At 42.2% G+C, this 18,174-nt stretch overlaps 1 protein-coding gene across 3 annotated transcripts in view; it reads right to left on the reverse strand.

Moving 5' to 3' along the window:
• Positions 1-18,174, reverse strand: part of CABLES1 (Cdk5 and Abl enzyme substrate 1) — a 73,721-nt gene that overhangs the window by 9,981 nt on the left and 45,566 nt on the right. For all 3 annotated transcript variants that reach the window (XM_064655219.1, XM_064655210.1, XM_064655229.1), the window contains 3 exons: positions 7,916-8,015; positions 6,261-6,417; positions 5,377-5,480 (listed from right to left, as the gene is read on the reverse strand). In XM_064655219.1, the coding sequence (XP_064511289.1) occupies positions 5,377-5,480; positions 6,261-6,417; positions 7,916-8,015 (361 nt within the window). The remainder of the gene's footprint in view (positions 1-5,376; positions 5,481-6,260; positions 6,418-7,915; positions 8,016-18,174) is intronic.

Below are 18,174 nucleotides of genomic sequence, written 5' to 3' on the forward strand. Positions count from 1 at the left end.
CACGAAACACACTTCACTTCAGTATTCAGCAATACTCCTTCATGGGCTCTGTTCACATTCTCTGTATACAAATCTCTGTATGTATATTTTAGTTTGGTGATGGAAATTGCACAAGACTAATGAAAACCTTGATATATGGTAGCTGACAGATGCCTGGACAGCATGATGAATGCTTCAGCCCAAGTCTGTACTCTGCACACTTTCTGCATGGCTGGCAGTTTTGAACTTGGAGCTTAGCTTGTGTGTTATTCACAAGCGTTTTCAAGCAGCTGCTTTCTCATAGGAAAGCTGTATATATAGTTTCATAAATATGAGAGGAGAGAGGATGCCTGAAATGGCTAGAAAGACTGGCAGGATGAAATATTGTTGAAAATAAATCCTACTTTGGCACACAACCAATAAAAGATGATCTAGCCTTGGATGCCTCTACCTCCTGCTTAAGAAGGATAAAACCAGAATAAAATAGGTGAATAAAATGAAAGATATATGACAGGCTCTCTTCAGCTGTCGGTACTGTGCACCCCTGATAAATCTACTTTACTGAGACCAGACAGAAGACTGATACCTGAAACAGACTTTTGGTAGGTCAGTGGTAACTTCTCAGCCAAACAAAAAGTGAAAAGAAGTCAATGACTGTGCAATGCCTGGCTACCTTAACGAACACCATAGATGACCAGCTACGTACCTATTAACTGCCAGTAACCTAATTCATATACTTATTGCTGAAGATGCATAAATATGGGAAATCCTGATAGAGCAGAGGCTTAAAACTGTGATGGAAAATGGGACAGACTGCTTATTATAATTAAAAGATAGACTAAAATAAGATGTTTCTGTCGTTAGAAAGTTATTAACATTCAAGGATCTTAAACTGAAAGATTTCAAATTTCACAAAGCAAATAATCTCAAAACTGCCTCTTTGAAATTAAGTACATGAAAGGATGCCAGTTCATTTTATACTGTTAACACACTGGAATTACTCTCAATTAATACAGTGTGTCACTGTTACAAAATAGTTGCTTATTGGAGTCTCAGATAAATATAGCATCAAATGCACAGAGCACAGGGCTTAAATATTATTATCTACCACCACTGCAATACTCTGCTCCCTGAGACTTTTGGGTACAAGGTCAGCAGCTGATAAAAAAGCAGTCTGGAGATACTTAATTTACAGCTACGGAAGTGGCTCGAAGAATAGGGTGACAGCACCAAAGGACATTGGCAGTAGTGGAGTCCTCCTGACCTTGATGCTCCTTGTGAAAGACAGAATGGGGGAGTGAGAGACCAAATGCATTATGTCATCATGCAGGGCTTTTGTTAGACCAAATGGCCAGGACAGCAAGCAGTTCTAATTTTAAAATCACACTGGAGGACTAATATTTAATAACACAGCCTGGCTGTGCTTGATGCTAGTGCAGTACCTAGCAAATGCAGACTGACAGACAGCACTGCAGACTTCTGTGACATGCTTTTTTTATTAGTGGTGTAGAGATGTCAATTTATTTTTATATAATTAAAACAATACACTGAAATTATAGTTCAGTATCCAAACCTAGTTCCACATCTATCCCATGGGCACAGATAGATGGATATTTCAGGGATGTTATTACAGAAGGATCACTCAAAGTCAAGGTACAACTCATCTGGGCTTTTCTTCTTTTGCTGCAAGTTTTGCAGTGCACAGTGGCCAGTTGACATGCTTCTGTGTTTCTGTGTTACCAACAAAAGCAGGACTGCGGAGTCAGCTGTTGACAGTGAGTTTTCTACTTCTGCACAGGAGTTTCTGCTGGAAAGAATGCAGGGAGACTAGGGAGACATTGATGATTCTGTACGTTTCCTAGTCAACATGATACTCTAGGAAAGAAATTACTGCTCTGTTGGGTAGATAAAGTTCCTATTCTAGAGAGATTTAAGGATCCGAAAGAATTCCTGTTTCAGCAGTATCAGCCAGGAAGACATCTGTTAACCATGACATGATGCTTCCCTCCTCCCCCCCACCCCTCAGAATGAAATTTTTCTACCTCTTACTATTTATATTGTGGTAGACATTACAGACTGCTACAAAGACAACACAAAATTAAATAATATCTCCAGTGAACACCAGAGTTTAAATAAAACTAATACAGTTAATAGAAGCCGTAGAGTTTGTGTTGGGAAATGAAGAATACTTTTAGAATTGTCCCCTAACAGGCAATTCGTGGGTATTACTTTTAGAAATGTGACAGAGAAGTGTATATATTTTCTAGCCAGGAATTTCACTACAAAAAAAAAAAAAAGACCAAACTGTAAGCACTTCTTCTTCCCCACAGCTGTCTTCAAGGAGAAAGCTCAGCTCCTCCTTTAAAACGGCTGAGGACTTGCAGTTAAAGCTCATCTGCAAGTCAGGACTAATTCAGCTCAGTAAAATTAAAAGACTATAAAGTCAATATCAGTGATGATAAACTCGGGCTCCACAAAAATGGAGCACATCGAGTGCCAGTTGCACAAATTTCTGAGTAAAATCCACACCGGACCACACATTTTGTCCATCTTATGCCTCAGGATAAAGCCTGTAGTGTTTACTGATGCAGCATTCACACAGACCTCAACAGAGCTTTCCCAGAGGAGAAATCCTGGCCTGCAAAGCACGAGCCAGGCTCAGGGGAGTAATATCAGTGCGCGTAGCTCTATCCCGCAGTCAGTGCCGCAGCCCAGCATCCACTCCTCTCGCACACCTTCCCCCCATTAATTGCTCTGACATCCATAAGGAGGGGTGAGGGGAGTATCTACAAGCTTGCAGCTGTCAAGCATTAATGCTAAATCCTGGCCAAGTAACAAAACTTTAATTACAAGCTGCAGCTCTCCACGCACAACAAAATGTTGGGTGCTGACATCAGAGACGCCCTCAGCTGCTCCGGGGCTCGAGAGAGGCAGTAATTACAGCTGTGTTCCGCTCGGGACCAGCGGCTGCTCTCAGTCTCTGTTCAGCAGCTCTACAGCTCTGCGGTCATTTGGCTGAGGTCTGTCACTACCACAATGGCTGTGCACGGTCAGGAAAAAACCACAGGCTTCTCGATGGCCCCAGACTGCAATTTGCTTTAATTGCAGCATACGCCGATTTTTAAATTTGGGGAAGAAAATTACTTGAAACTGCTGCTAACACTGATGTGAACTGCAGGGGGAGGGAATGCCAGTTGAGTCAGGAAAGTCTAAAATGGATGTGAGTAAAGTCTCCTACGTAGCAAATATGGCCTTATATTCGCCAGCTCTATGCACAAGTCCTCCTTGCCTGAGTTGAAAAATCCTGTTTACCTGCAAGCTCCCAGGACACTCCTGCACTACCTTTTCTCCCTTTTCTTGGCTGAAGGAAACACCAGCTGCTAAGGAAATCTTTCAGGTGAACACTGAGGAACAACCACCCACTTTTTAGCTTCTTGCAAAGCTCCTATGTGGCATCACAGCTACGCTGCTTTAACCACAGGCAGGTGAAATCCTAGAACAAGAGAGCTCTTGGCACATTCCTGTGATTCCCACTAACAAAAGAAACACCTCACTTAATGTCCTTCAGCCCTTTTTTAGATTAGTGCCTGCCTTCAGAGAGGGAGATGGGAGTGCATGGACCCTCAGGCAGTGCTGAAGAAGTGATATCTGGAAGGCAAATTCAGGCAACGCCCCCTCCCCAGAATGTCAAATCAGACATTTTTCCAGACACAGCAGTAATTAACACCTAGAGAAAAAGAAAAAGCAGGGAGATCTCTGTCAATGCAGATATATTCTAGATAAACGATGACATTGATTTTAACAATTGCCCTTGAAGTCCATTTTTCACCTTTAAAGTATTTAATCATACCTCTGTCACAATGAAAATTCCCTGTTAGCTCCATTTTGCAATAAAAATACAAATATAGACCTCAAAATGCTGTACTCAACCAGCAAATGGAGAAGAAGGGTATTGAACAACCACTTCTGGGTGGAGACCTCCCCTGCAGGATGCTATCCTGGCTGCCCTATTTTGACTCACCCAACCACCTCCATCATGACACCAAGTTGAAAAGGGATCAAAGATCCCAGGGGATCCTACAGGACTCATACTGCCTGGTGCACATTAGCAGCTTGAGGAAGGTCAGAAACACAACCATGACTGCTAGAGCAATGTTCACTTTGGATGTTGGCTAACAATGTCTTTCTCTTTGAGGGTAGACAGTTCCCTGTGTATGACAGTAACCACATCAAAACCTGACAAATATTTTCCCACACAGATGTAGCTGCCAGAAAAGGTTGTCACTTTGTGGGCTGCCAGGCAAAAAATAACTTGCCAACCCTTAAAGGAAAACTGGCTGAAAGTAAGCAGAGGACATTCTGGACTTCCCATTTGAAAATCTAGCATAAACACAACCTTGGAGCTCAATTAAGCCTCTGTGTACAACAGGCTGAACACTCCTGCTAGCACAGCGATAATCTTCAATCTACATGAAACACTTAAAATTCATTTTGAAGAAGGAGCACTCAAGAGCAAAATTACCCCCAGGGTGGAGGGCAGACGAGAACATAGAAAGACCGTATCTTTACATACATTAGTAGTTTCTTAAATAATATCTTCTGCTCCAAGTTAAGCAAGAATATGGACAACACTTTATATGTCAGTAGATAAGAGTACTAGGTCAGTGCTTCAGGGAAAAAACCAAGAATCTTTTCTCTACTGCCTACTACTACTCCGGATAATCCAGACAGATACCTGCTCGCATGTGTATGACTGCACTGCATCTTGCAGCAGTCCTGCCAAAATAGCACACTGAAGTCTACAGGTGTGATGCAACCAAGAAAAGGCACAGAAGTGTCTCACCACAGAAAACACTGAGTTAGAGCATAGAGCAAGGAACAGTTATGTGTCTGTATCGTTAAGGGTTTGAATACAGTGAGAAATATACAGGCTCTACTCGTAATTGCTGGAATTAAAGGAAGGACTATCCCATGGTGAAATTAATACCTGGGAAAAAAAGCTGTTCGGAGGAGTGAATGATAAGCATCAAAACACAGCGCAGCTTCATGACTTCAGAGAAACCCCAATGGGCATCCTCCTATTTTGTAATAGAAGCCAATTCGAGGAAGTATAAATGTTCCTCTGAACGCGAGAGAATGAACGCATTGTTTGAACAAGCCTTTCATCTAAAGCGTTTATGAAATACAGTGGTAATAAAAGCATTTACTTTTGTAATACCTCCACGAGTTTGTTTTAACATGTCCTGGTAAGTAACTGTCATTTAGAACAAAGCATTCCAAACAGCTGTTATTACTAGATTAAAAATAATAATAATCTTCTTAAAATACAGCCGAATGCAACCTCAACCTTCAAAGTTTTGTTACCAAAATTTATCTGAGCTACACTAAATCACTTACCATATAGGAAGGAAATATTAAAACCCGCTTATGTTTGCCACATGGCCATTGGGGATCATCTAAAAGATTTGGGTCATATTCAACAAAGTCTCCCAGGTCACTACCTATAAAACAACAGTAAACATAAGAAAGGAATTCATTACATCAAGAAATCTCTAGACTTAACAGAAGTGGTAAACAAGTTTACAGATATTGCACAATACTGTCTTTGTTCAAGATTTTTGACAGAGATGAAAAATTGCTCTAAATCCTGAAAACTCTAAATATTTCTACACTAATGTGATTTGCAAAGATGTAGAGGGCGTGCAGCTTTTGAATTACCTGGTAAATGTGAACTTAGGGTTAGAGAACTGCAAAATTATATAAAGCTCCACAATGACTTTTATTCCTGGCAACAAGTTTTCATCTGTTTATGCAAATGTCTTGATTTGTTTCATTTATCATGCCAAAATATCTTAAGCATATAGTGCTTTGGCTTATGTTTTGTGTCCAGTTTTGTAAACACAACCCATTCCGGCCTAATAAAGGTCACAAGTGGAATTTACACCTTCAGCTTATGACTACTGTGTTGCCACTGTAAATTTTCCATAGCAAAGGAAGGTAACAATAAGCCTGTGCAGGAGGAACAAACGATGGTGATGACAGGAGGAGGCACACTGAGTGCCATCAGGAGCTGTCAATGCGACCAACACGCTTGTTTACTTAACTTTTCATCACCCATAAGCGAGCTTTGCTAAACAAATGAACTGTGTTCCACCCACAACATGAGACTATATTTTGCTTAATTTAAGCTAAAACTGGTACTAAGACGTGCCCATCCTTGATAATAACTGCCTATCATCAGTGTACCCACAGATATTAAAACAAGCTTCTTGAGAAGTTACCTGCATCGATGCTCCCCTGGGTGCTGTTAGCTCTTGCCAAAGAAAGGCTACGATGGCTTGCATTGCGAAATTGGGAGAAAGATGAGGTGGAATCTATCGTGTTTCTCCGAGTTCCCAGAGCATTGGTGGGAAACAGGAACTGTGTATAAGAAACCGTCTAGAAAAAAGTCAGAACGGACAGACAGTTACTTTCAGCCCAGCTCGGCTGCAGTGGGATGCCTTTGGTGCATTCCAATCGGAAGAAAGAGGACCCAAATTAATGGAGGATTTTCTGGATTTAGTAGTTAGGCACAGATGAATAAACACCAGTCACCTACATTTGCTTCAGTGCAGTCAGTTTATCCATGCAAAAAAATGCTTTTGCAAAGGCATTAATTCTTCAGCAAAACAAACACACACACACAACCTCTAATACACTGGATTTACAAAATCCTACTCAAGGGTCAGATTTAAAAATATGTCAGTTTGGTCAGTTTTTTTTCAGTGGGCCTTCTCTGTAGCAGATTTCAGCAGCTTCTTTACTAACTATCATCATCTATATGGGTCCTTCAGCACACAGATGCCAGAGGCAAACCACTTGAAGGTTGTTAACTTAAGCACTTTCTCTGCTATTTTCCTTCTTTAGGACTTCATCTGGTAGAATCTTATCGGTGTAACAAGTGAGCTCCAGTTCACAGTAATGGTTGTAGGAGATCATTTACTACCCCCAAACATGGACTAAGCATGAATGAGTGACTTGTGACAAAATTATTTTTAGAGTGCACTGATTCTCTGCTTGTACCTTTGGCCAGGAATAGGCTATGCCTTGCTTCTTGTCCGCTTATTTTCCAAAAATAACATTGTATTGAAGAAAAAAAATGAGTCTCAGACTCTAGACTGGTTTATGAGGAGGTCAGAACAGGTATCAAATAAAACGTGAGCTTTCATTTATTTATAAGCAGACAGATTGCCCTCAAGAATTTACAGCCTGTGGTCTGGCCTGACACCTGGTTAGGTGAGCACACCATGTGTAGCAGCATTGACCTAGGACCTTTAAATGCATATATGACAGCAGACTGGGTAAACTGAACTGTAGACAGTAAATCAGGCTTTCAGCAAGAAATGTTTTCTTTTATGATTAAAAATGTCTCTCCACTACATATTTCTTTAAAATGGATCACTTCCCTAAAGATTCATAATTGCTTATTCTATTCAAGTGAATGAACTCTTGGGATTTTGAAAGACTCATCAGATTTGTGCTACTATTTTCCTGCTCTTTGAAAAAACATATTGTTAAGCAAAATTTTATTAAATACAATTGAAAGCAAACAGAATTACAGTTTACAACTCTTACCAGAAATTATTTTCAAACTCCTGACAATATACTTTGCAGTGATACCTCCCGCTAGAGCCAGGGGAAGGCTGTGTAATTCAGTAATGCTTTGGAGATTTAGATGTTGCCAGAGGCAAATTTCTTCAAGGATGCAGAGTTGTTTGCATTGACAGCTTGGCAGTCCTCATGAATTTTTGCTAAGCTTATTTACAGTTGCACATACTGCACTTTAACTACTGTGTTACACTGCTAGTTATAATTTATATTTCTGCTCATTATTAGTTAAGCCATTTTTTCCCTTATAACATAAAATTAAAGGGAGTAGGAACTGAAGCATCCCCACCTTCCCATCTGCTCCAAGCTCCACACCTTCAAGACCAATTATCTCTTTCAGACACACTCCAGTAGAATGGCACTGGCGTCCACCATCCAGCTTCATATCCCTGGGAAACAGAAACAAGAACAGAAATACCTCTTAATACACACGCCTGGTTCACCTTCCACTACCCAGTGCTGAAATAAGGTGCAGCATTAATCCAAACATGCCAACGCAAAGCACAGACCAGACAACTTTTCCTATTAAAAGCACTTGTGTTGTCTAAAACATATTATAGAGAAAACCCCCACTTTGTTCCAGGTTGCAGCTCATACCCCACCTATGGTGCAGAGCAAGGTTCCCCATCATTAGGCACCTCTGACAGAACCTGTCACTGGGAAGGAACTGGAAGTCATAAACACTTCAAGTGAGATACAACAATCCAGCTTGAACATTTAACTGAACATTTAACTGCCATGTATCCAGCAGACAGATGCTCCCAGACCACATACCTCGCTCCCCTACACGAGACAAAGGTAATTTCCTGTGAAAGCCTCCATGAAAGCCTCCGGGAGGGATTCCTGCTCCTCCAAGCACAGGAGAGTGCCCAAAGTCCTCCTGGTGGAGGCCGTCAGGAGAAACCCGCTTTTCTATCACCCTGGAATGGAAACTTGGGGATCTACTTTGAAGGGACGAACCCACCCAGCATCTTACACTTGAACATAAATGAGATCCCTGAGACAAGCAGGCTGTATCCCACGCTTTAGTCTCATGATTAAAATGCGAGCTGAGGTAAAAAAGACTGAGCAAATTTGTGCTCCACAAATGGCAGCTGCGTACAACTCCAGACTATTTATCTTGCAATATTTTCCTGGCTGATTTCCGCTGAGGTCCAACTATGTGCTTAAAAATCTGTGCGGGAGAGCTGAGGCAGGGAGAAACCCTGCAGGTTCTTCATCCAGTTGCAGGGCTGGGCTATCTCCTGCTGTGTCTCTGCACACCGTCTTTCCTTGTCTTTCCAACCTACCACACATTTTATTTCTCTGAAACATGGCAATTCTGAGTCCCCAGTAAATCACGTACCCTACTGCTGGAAAAATCCAACACGTCTGTGTGCTGGAAAACATGCTTCAGGAACAAAGGAAAAGACTGTATCAAGTTACTAATCCCAACACAGTTTCTTCATTAGAGTTCACTTAGCATAGTGTCATATTATCATTCTCATTTCCTGATATCATGTTACTGAGGGGCTGGACAAATAATTATATAAAAATAACCCTCTGTGAGAGTCATGGTACTAGCCTCTCCGTTCTTGCTCAGAAAGTGCTTAAGAGAACTATTTCTCATAGAGATAAATGCCAAATAGTAACCATTTCAGCAGGTGTTATCTGTGAAACAAATGCACAACCTGAAGAAGCCCCTGAACCCAAAAATGAAAACAAGTATCTGAATGACCTGAAAGCAGAACAGTTTAGTTTCCTTCTGTTCAAGACCTTACAGACACAGAGCAAGAAATAATGCTGTTACAACTTTGAAAACAAGTCACAGAGAAATTTTTCCATGCAATTATAGATAACTTTGTAATTCATCAAATGGAAATCCATCAACCTTTGAAGAGTCAGCACAACAGCTTTAAAAATTAAAGAGCAGTTCTGGGGACTGAAAAGAAATCAGTGCTCTGGAAGCAAGGAGCAGGGTCAGCTGACATGTGCGAGCACACATAGGGATCATTCCTCGACATCAGCTGAAGATAGATGGACACTAATGCCTCCATTTCTGTATACTTCTGATGTTTCTAAAGAAGACTCTCCTTTCAGGACCCTGTGAACAACATTGCAGTCATTCTCCCTCATCCTAGGTGTTTTGCAAAGGTTACTTGGGGTCTTCCCCTCCTCCACATATGCTCTATATTTCTAGGTAGTGTATGATTGCTTGTGTTATAAAATGGAGTAATAAAATATTACTCTTTGGAGAGAAATGTGTCCATAAAACAGAGAATTAAACTTCCTCTCCTGAGGAAAATCAGCACCAAACAATGTGCAGTTTCTTATGAGCATGAAAATGGAAAGGCTCATCCTGGCTTATACACATCTTCCTCTCACTCATAAAAGACCTCGGTGAATATCTAATATGGAATTCCTATGCTATTTTACTGTATCCTTTTTGAGTTCCCTATCATGTGATCAACAGCAAGCTAGCCAAGTTTCTGCAGGTCAGGCCTTGATTTTTTTTCTCCCTCTTATTAAAGACAAAAGAGTTCACGGACCCCTCACCAAAGCTCTTGCTGGGAGAGCAAGCCCCAGGGTTGCCACCCTGCTGTTGGGTAGAGCTCCAGCACAACTGCTTCCTCCCCACACCCCCAAAATCCCAAGAGCAACAGCTAGGAAAGACCTGGGGGATGACTTCACCTAGCCCTCTCCAAATGGCCAGTCATGCCTAGGGATGAGTTGGGATGGTTGTTTGGGTACAGCCACCGCACCAGTGTGGCCAAACACTGCCACCAAGTTCTTCAGGACACATGCACTCGCATGGCACCACAGCCGAGGGGCTCCAAAAGGGAGGAGCATATGGAAGACAGGCACTTTGTATAAAAACCAGCCAAACTTTCACTGTGTTTAAGTTATTTAGATTACTGATGGGACTGAGGAATTGCACAAACCAAAATACAGGAGTAAACGGTGCTTAGAAAATGCAGAGTAGGAAAGATGGTCCTTGCCAAAGAGGTTTTAAAGGGAAGAAAACTTCCTTCCTCCTCTTCCTCAGTTTTGATTTTCCTGTTTTATTTCCAAAAGTGCTTTTTAACAAACTTTTCAAGGGATTCAAGCAGACACAGAAAAGCGAAAATAAATCATGGGAACTTTTACTACCTTCACTTTGAGCAGGGAAAGCTTGAGGAAATGAGAGGATTGGGGATAACATTTCTTTAGGAGGCAAAAAACTAGATCCCGGTTGCTGTCAAAGTTTAGGGAGTTACTCTGATTTACATCAATGTCAAGCTCTAGATATTCTCTTCATGCATACCATTTCCAGAAAGCTGAGGAGTGTTATAAATTACACTTGAAATTAAGCATATTATTTTAGTTATTCAGGACTGCAGAATGTTGAGGAATACAAGTGGTCCAGGTAGCTGAGATTGAGATGCAGATTGAAATGCAGACTGACTCCAGATGGGAGCCCAAGACAAGAGGCCATGAACAGCCAACCTTTGTGACAACAAAGGGCATGAAGATGGGTGATGCCAGGTAAGTGAGTGGACACTGAGAGACACAGCAGGAGCTGGGAATTGCCAACCTTTTGGATAACAAAGGAGATGAAGACAGCGAGGTGGATGGACACAGAGAAGGGAGAAGGAGCTGAAGAGGAGGTAGAGCGAGACTTTTGCTCAGGGAGACTCTGAAGTTCCTTTGCTGGGGGTGCTCCTCGGTGGCACCAGCTTGAGCTGTTTCTGTGTTACTGAGCCATGAGTAAATGGCTTTATGGAACGAGACATCTCGGGCTCTGCTAAGGGAAATCTGGGGTTGAACCAGTAGGGAACTGTGGTCTGACTGAGTGTGCATGTGGTGAGTTTAGGGAGTGAAGTGGGACACCTGTGGGCTCACTGGAGCTGCCCGTTGTGAAGGGGCTTCAGTCCCAGCAATTAAAGTCTCTGGACTTGGTAGTGTGACTGACGTAGAGTCTCATAAGTGGTCAGACTGGGTACTTTCCTTAAAAAGGAAAAAACAAAAAGTTTCTCACTCTAACAGAGTTCAAAGATTTCTTGGAAGAACACCAGGTGACTTGGGATCCCAGATTTGTTGTCGGATGGTGAAAAGTTTTACTGAGCAAATAGATAAGGATCAAAACAAGAAATCTCATCATGTCTTTTATTAGCCAGGCCAGGATTAACAGAATATAAATTGGATGCTGTTACCTTTGGAAGTGTAACATTTCTTTTATGAACCAAATGTTATGCTTTGACGTGATCTACAAAGTCCCATGCAAGACTCCTGCTGGGCACTTGCTCTTTAAATGACAGTAACAGTTGAGCACTCTAACCCGTGAATAATTTAGGAGTCCATGAAATATTAAATAGATTTCTAGATACATGAAAAAGCCTTCTGCTTACTGAAAAAAGGAATCTGATAATTGTTATTTAGAGATGTCAGCCTTCTGTACCTATATTTTATGCTTAGTGATTCCTGACTCTTAAGATTTATTCTAAAAGCAAAAGCAGTTCAGGAGACACCAAGAAAAGATGCTGTTCTCATCCATCACCGTAAATAATTTCTACTTATCATCTCTGTTTACAAGGACAAGGGAAATGACAGCTCTGGAAAAGATGCACTGCCAGTCTAACCAGAAGCAGATTTCCCACTAAAGCAGATTTCCTAAAACTGCCTGCTATAATTGATCAAGAGCTTTCAGAGCCTAATGCCATTAGTGTTGTCAGAACAACTCCAGCTGCAATTTAGAGGGGGGGGGTGTGTGTAGAAAAGTTCCTGGAAAGATGGCCATAATGGGCCAGTTTCCTTTTTCTCTCCAAAGATATTTAGATGTCAGCACACCTCTTTTCCTGATGTTTTGCCCAACACAGAGTAAAAGTATTAGGAAGATTCATTGATTAACTTCAATTAAAGGGAACAGGGCAATTCAAAAGAATGAGCAACGGTGGCTCTATAAAATTCATACATGAGATGATTAGTTTTGAAATGTCCCATTGAGGGAAAAAAGCCCTCAGATTTCTGTGTCTTTCTGTAAAGCTAATACATGCTTGGTTTTCTTTTTTTCTTCAATTCATGAGAAGGCTAAAAGAATGATAGGACTAGAGAATGATAAATGCTCAGGAAAAGAACTAAAGATTAATGACTTAATCAAAACTGCCTCACATACAAAATCTGTTGGGGAAGAACAGCAAGGAACTTGGTAACAAATCTGAAGGACATAACAGAGTATGTCTGTCTGCTGTCTGCTTATTGCTACTATCCATATGGCAATTTAGATGCTCTGATTTCTCCTGTAAATATTGCTCTGTTTTCCACACTCACTGACCTGTCAAATAGCTGATGGCAGGGGTGTGTCAGGGGTGCAAGACAACCTCACCTAAATGTTTCTTTTTTTTGCCTCATTTTGCATACAACCTTCGTACCCAGTTTAACACTAAAGATGAACAAAGGTTGCACAGTTTAGGTAAAGAAGACTGTTGGAAATGCCAGGTCTGGGAACTAACTGATCATTGTGGTTAGATGTTATCTGAAGTGACAGTATTGAAAACCTCTCACTCCTGGCATCATTGAACTCATTATTGTTCTGGCCAGCACTCAGTTAAATTCAAAGTTAAATTCAGCAGTGACTTATATTTAGAAACTAGATGAAGCTAGTTAGTAGCATTTTTGAGAAGGACACAAATTCTTTCTATCTAACGACTTGCTACTTTCCTTCAGAAGAATGGTCTGCTTCCTGGGCTTCAATCCATCTGATTACTCATACTGCATTATTTCCCATAGCTGGAGGCAAGTTTCGTCAGATGAATGCCTATATTTTTGTCAAGGCAGCAATATTCAGCAGCTATGCCTGCTGCAGATACGTTTCTAACTCCTTAATGAATTCAATGCCATGAAGAATAAAAGATGAGGTGAATTGGCCATTTTTATAAGGATGTGTACTATCTGATGCTCTGAGTTTTCCATCCTGCAGCTCCCCACCTCCAGCCCTGCCATCAGTCAGTCACTGCGAGCCTGGCGGCCGAGAGTTCAATGTAAGACTAACCATGCTGCAATGTTGCATTTGGGTGACACCACCAGCTCTCCTCCTCCCCCCCAGGTCCTCCAGATTCATCTTCTGGACAGGACTTCACAGGAACGTGGAAGCTCTTAAAAGGTTCTTACATCACAGAAAATATCAACAGAATAGGTACGATTTCAATCTGTGAATGCTTTTGCCATTGACATTCTTGAGGGGGAAAGACAACTTGGTACCTTCTTCCTCCTTGATAAAACACCTCTGACAGTGACAGTGACATTTCTATCACCTTTTTTTTTTTGAAATTGTTTAGGCACCTTAAAATACTAATGAGAATTGGACTGTTCTCACTTGGCTGCAAGCATATGTAGAGCATTTTTGCAGGCCACCATGTCCTGCAAGCCACAGGGAGCAATTCTGACAACATCTGTGAGAATTGCCAGACTTGTACCATCTCCTTGGAAGCTGATGGAGAAGTGGTGCCTAGAGAAGCTTCAAGATGAGGCAAGTAATGGAGAATGGGTTCCCTTCTTCCCTGCCCAGGATATATGTCTGGAGGCAAAGCTGAACCTGGTTCTTCTCCATTCTGGCTGGGGTCACACGGTGAGTCCTTGTGTGAGTGTCCTTGTGTGAGTGCCCTTGCACAGACCATGCTGGGGAGTGGGGTGGGCAGAAACCTGCAGACACCTTCCTGGAGAGTCTGCCCATAACAGTTCCTCTTTAGGGACTTGAGTGCCCGGAGCATGACCTGCCTAATGGCTAAAAGGCTAATATCTGCTGTGTCTGATCCCCAGCTCCTGTCTCAAAGGGCTGAAATCCAATTCACCTCAAACCATCTGGAGCCCATTTCCAAATGAATAATTCCTTCAAGTCTCGTTTAATCCATCGGAAAACGGCTTCACTCTTTGGTTTGCCTTGACACAAATCCCCTCTGAGAGCCCCAAGCAGGTCAGCATGTGGGTGTATATGCCTGTGCTGAGTGTGTGTGTGATGGGGCAGCTACTTGCTGTTGACCTGAGGCATCTTCCCCTGTCCTGGAAAAGGAACAGTATCAAGGCTCAACTCCACTTGCTGTGAGCTTCCACTGTGACAACCAACCTCTGACAAAGGAGGTGTGTGCCACAGCAGTTCAGGGGATGCACAAGGTGTACCCTCTGATAAAAATGGGAGGTCACTACCTCCAATTTTCTGCCCATCTGCAGAACTAGATGGGAGTTAATTCTCATCTGCAGCAAGGAAGATATGAAGTGGATGCTGAGCCAGAAATCTGGTTTCAATACCCTTCATAAAGTAGCTCTTTCATCTTCTGCAATATTATATTTAAAGAAGAAAGAAGAACTTGAAGAATAGTATTAGCATAACATTACATATGATTCTTCAAATTTGCAAGTATTACTAAAGAATATTGGGGTGTCAACATGATCCATTGTATAACATCGGTGAACGGTGAAAAAGGAGAGGAGAAACAATTTTTTTAAAGCACAAGTATCTCTCCACAATGGTAAAAACATGTTCAGTAGTCACTGCTGCATCTACTCATGCACGTGTTTTGTTTGTAAACGTTACTGCAAAAATCTCTGTGTGGTAACAGCATGCTTGCTGCACAGGTTACCAAGATTTCTGTTCAGCATAAAAATTCATATCGTGAATACCCTTTAGCCATGAAGGTTTCCAATACATTGAAAAAAGGAATAGCAACAGCACAAACCAAACCTGCAGTATGAGCATTAGCACTTGAACTGCCTTGCCTCTAACCTGTGCATCACACAGTGGCTTTGTATGTCATAAAGACATCATCAAAGCCAAACATTCAGACAACATTTTCTGTGTTACTGGATCCTGTAGGTGCTACCTGCCTCTGCAGATCAGCCTATAATGATAATTTCTCTGTGCATGTTTCTTAATTTAAGAACAGAGGTAATAACACTGTTACAAGTGCTCTCACAGGTGCAGGACAACCTGCATCATTACATCACTCCTCTTAGCCACCAATAAACCCTGTGTAGGGTTTGATGACTTTGGGCTGTAACACCAAGAGATGCTGGGGACCAAGGGATGCCAGCAGGTAAGATGCTCAGCACCTCCTTCAGCTCCTGACTTGCAGTGTAGCTTTCCTCACATTGCTTTCACCTGGCTATGTCTGCTCTCACAGCTACTCTGCTGGTCTAGAAAAGCAAGCTCTGGTCCACTCCATTCCCCTACTCTTGGCCATGAAAACAGGTAAAACTGTGCCTGCATTCATGTCACTAGCAAAGATGCTGACAATCTTAATGTCGTCAGATCTGGAGAGAATTTATGTCCCAGATCCACAAAAGTACTTGCTTCTCAGTGACTCCAGCAGGAGATAATCCATCTCAAAACCTCTATCAATTTAGTTTTGGTTCTCCCCCTTTCCCTTATATAAAAGTACTTGAAGCTAAAACATTAGGTTTCCATCAGACTCAAGATAGGGACAAAATTTTGAGGACAGAAAATTATAGTTATTAGATCTGTACATGACTTTTTTGTCTCCCCATAGCAGTCTCTGCTTTATACATTTTACTTCTCTTCATTATAACAGAGAAGACTAAAGAAAGTAATTCCCCCAGCACATGGTGTCCTTCCTTCTCAGCCTCAGCAAGTACCATCAGATTGGCCTTCTGAAACTTCAGGGAGAAAAACCTGTCATTCAGCAGCAGCAGCCTCTACGCTGCTCCGAGTACGCCTCCTGTCAGCTTCACTCCAGTGAGCTGGCAGCTGCCCAGCTGCTGGGGAGGCAGATTTGGGAAATGTATTCCAAGGGACACCTCAAACTTCATCCTCTTGTGTATACTTCTATGGCTCTCCTCCCTGCAATCCCCAGACCTCCATTTGTATTAGTACAACCACTTAAAAACATGGTTTGGAGATTTGAGAAGGGTTCTTGCTGTTGTAGTTTGACCTCTGCATGGAGGGTGGGCAAGTGAAGGACACAGTCTAGAGTACACTGCTTGCACCTCATTGGTGAGGGGTGATGCTGCCCCATCCACCCTGGGCAAGTACACAGAGTTTAGCTGTGACTTCAGGAATTGTTTTTCACACAGGTTTTTATAATGGATCTGCTCCTGCAGTTATCTGCCAGCATTGATAGTGTACAGCTCTTCTGCACTGACTACAGTGCAACAGGAGCTGGCAGCCTCCACAAAGCACAGCTGTGCCTTCTGATTTCCTCACTGGCCATAGCGCCTGTGAGTCAGAGCAGAGGTGGAGAAGCAGCAGCAGCTCCACTGTGTGCTCCTCTTCACATGGAACAGTTCTTCCTGCCTGCTCATCCATCCTACTGTCCCACTCCTGCCATGATTTCTCCAGTCAAATTTCAGATGTGCCCATGGTTCCCTGTAATGATCTGTTTCTTTTTGTTAACTATTCAGTAATGTTTGCAGAATATAAACCAGTTGGGACATCTTGCCCGGGGACAGACATCAGCAATCCAAAGATTCAGAGAAAGCAAAGCTAAAGGATGCTGTCACTACAGTACTTCAAAAGAGCATCCGATGTCTCTCCCTCCTCCTCCTCCACATCCAAAATGTGCAATGAAGTAAGCAAGCACTGTGCAACCTGAACAGAGTGGCTACAGTTTATGCTATACTGCCTCATCTGTTCTTTGCTTCAGCTGTTCCTGGAAGGAGGTGCCACTGAATTGTTTCTCTCTTCCTCTGATGCTCTGGAAGAAAGACAGAGGGCTTTTTTTTTAAATCTTGGCTTTTTAGCAAAGGAAACAAGGCTGGATTGTTGTGTACTGGCACTTGCTACCTTCTCGGCCCATGCCCTTCTTGCTGCACGAGCACGGTACAAGACATGACGTGCTGAAATAATATTTAGTTTTGCAGCTGGCCTCATTACTGCTATTATTTAGAAGGTATAACCAGTCATCAGCATTTCAAAATATATTCAGTTTTCAATAAAGAGGCAATTTCCACGGGGCAATGACCATAAATGAATGACAGTATACTCAAGAACAATGAGCAAATCTGCCAGTCTGTCAAGAATTTGCCTGATGTGTCATCACAATTTAATTAAGGGAAAAAATTTACTGCAAGAGACAGTAGGCCAAGTCAACCCCCTTACAAAGGTACTTCCTTCCTTTGTGCATTAAAAATAATCTCCCTTTGCTTTGAATTACTGATGCACAAGCAGCTTGTGACAAATCTTTCTCCAGAACTAAATAGATGGCTGAAAAGTGTGAGCCAAATTCAGTTTTTATACATTGGATAAATTTGACTCTAGATGACTTTTGGGTCTTTCAAACCCACCTCAGTATATCAGCTGATTATTTTCCACAAATTCTGTGCCCTGCAGTCACTGAGTCAACCCCAACTACAAGGACTTCTCAGCTCTCTGGAACATGGCCATGGTAGACACACTTCATTCCCCTGTCCCGGGGGCACTGAGCTGCTGCCCACCAGCACTTCCTTTCCCAGCCTTGCACTGCACCTCTGAAGGCATCCAGCTGGTTGTCAGAGCCTGCCATGCAACATCCTCCAGCCAAATCCAGTTTCTTCCACTTCTGTAGTTTCAGTGGAAGAGTGAAAAGCTTCCTCAGTCTTTGG

The sequence above is a fragment of the Pseudopipra pipra genome, chromosome 1 (genome assembly GCF_036250125.1).
Source record: "Pseudopipra pipra isolate bDixPip1 chromosome 1, bDixPip1.hap1, whole genome shotgun sequence".
NCBI classification, from domain to species: domain Eukaryota; kingdom Metazoa; phylum Chordata; class Aves; order Passeriformes; family Pipridae; genus Pseudopipra; species Pseudopipra pipra.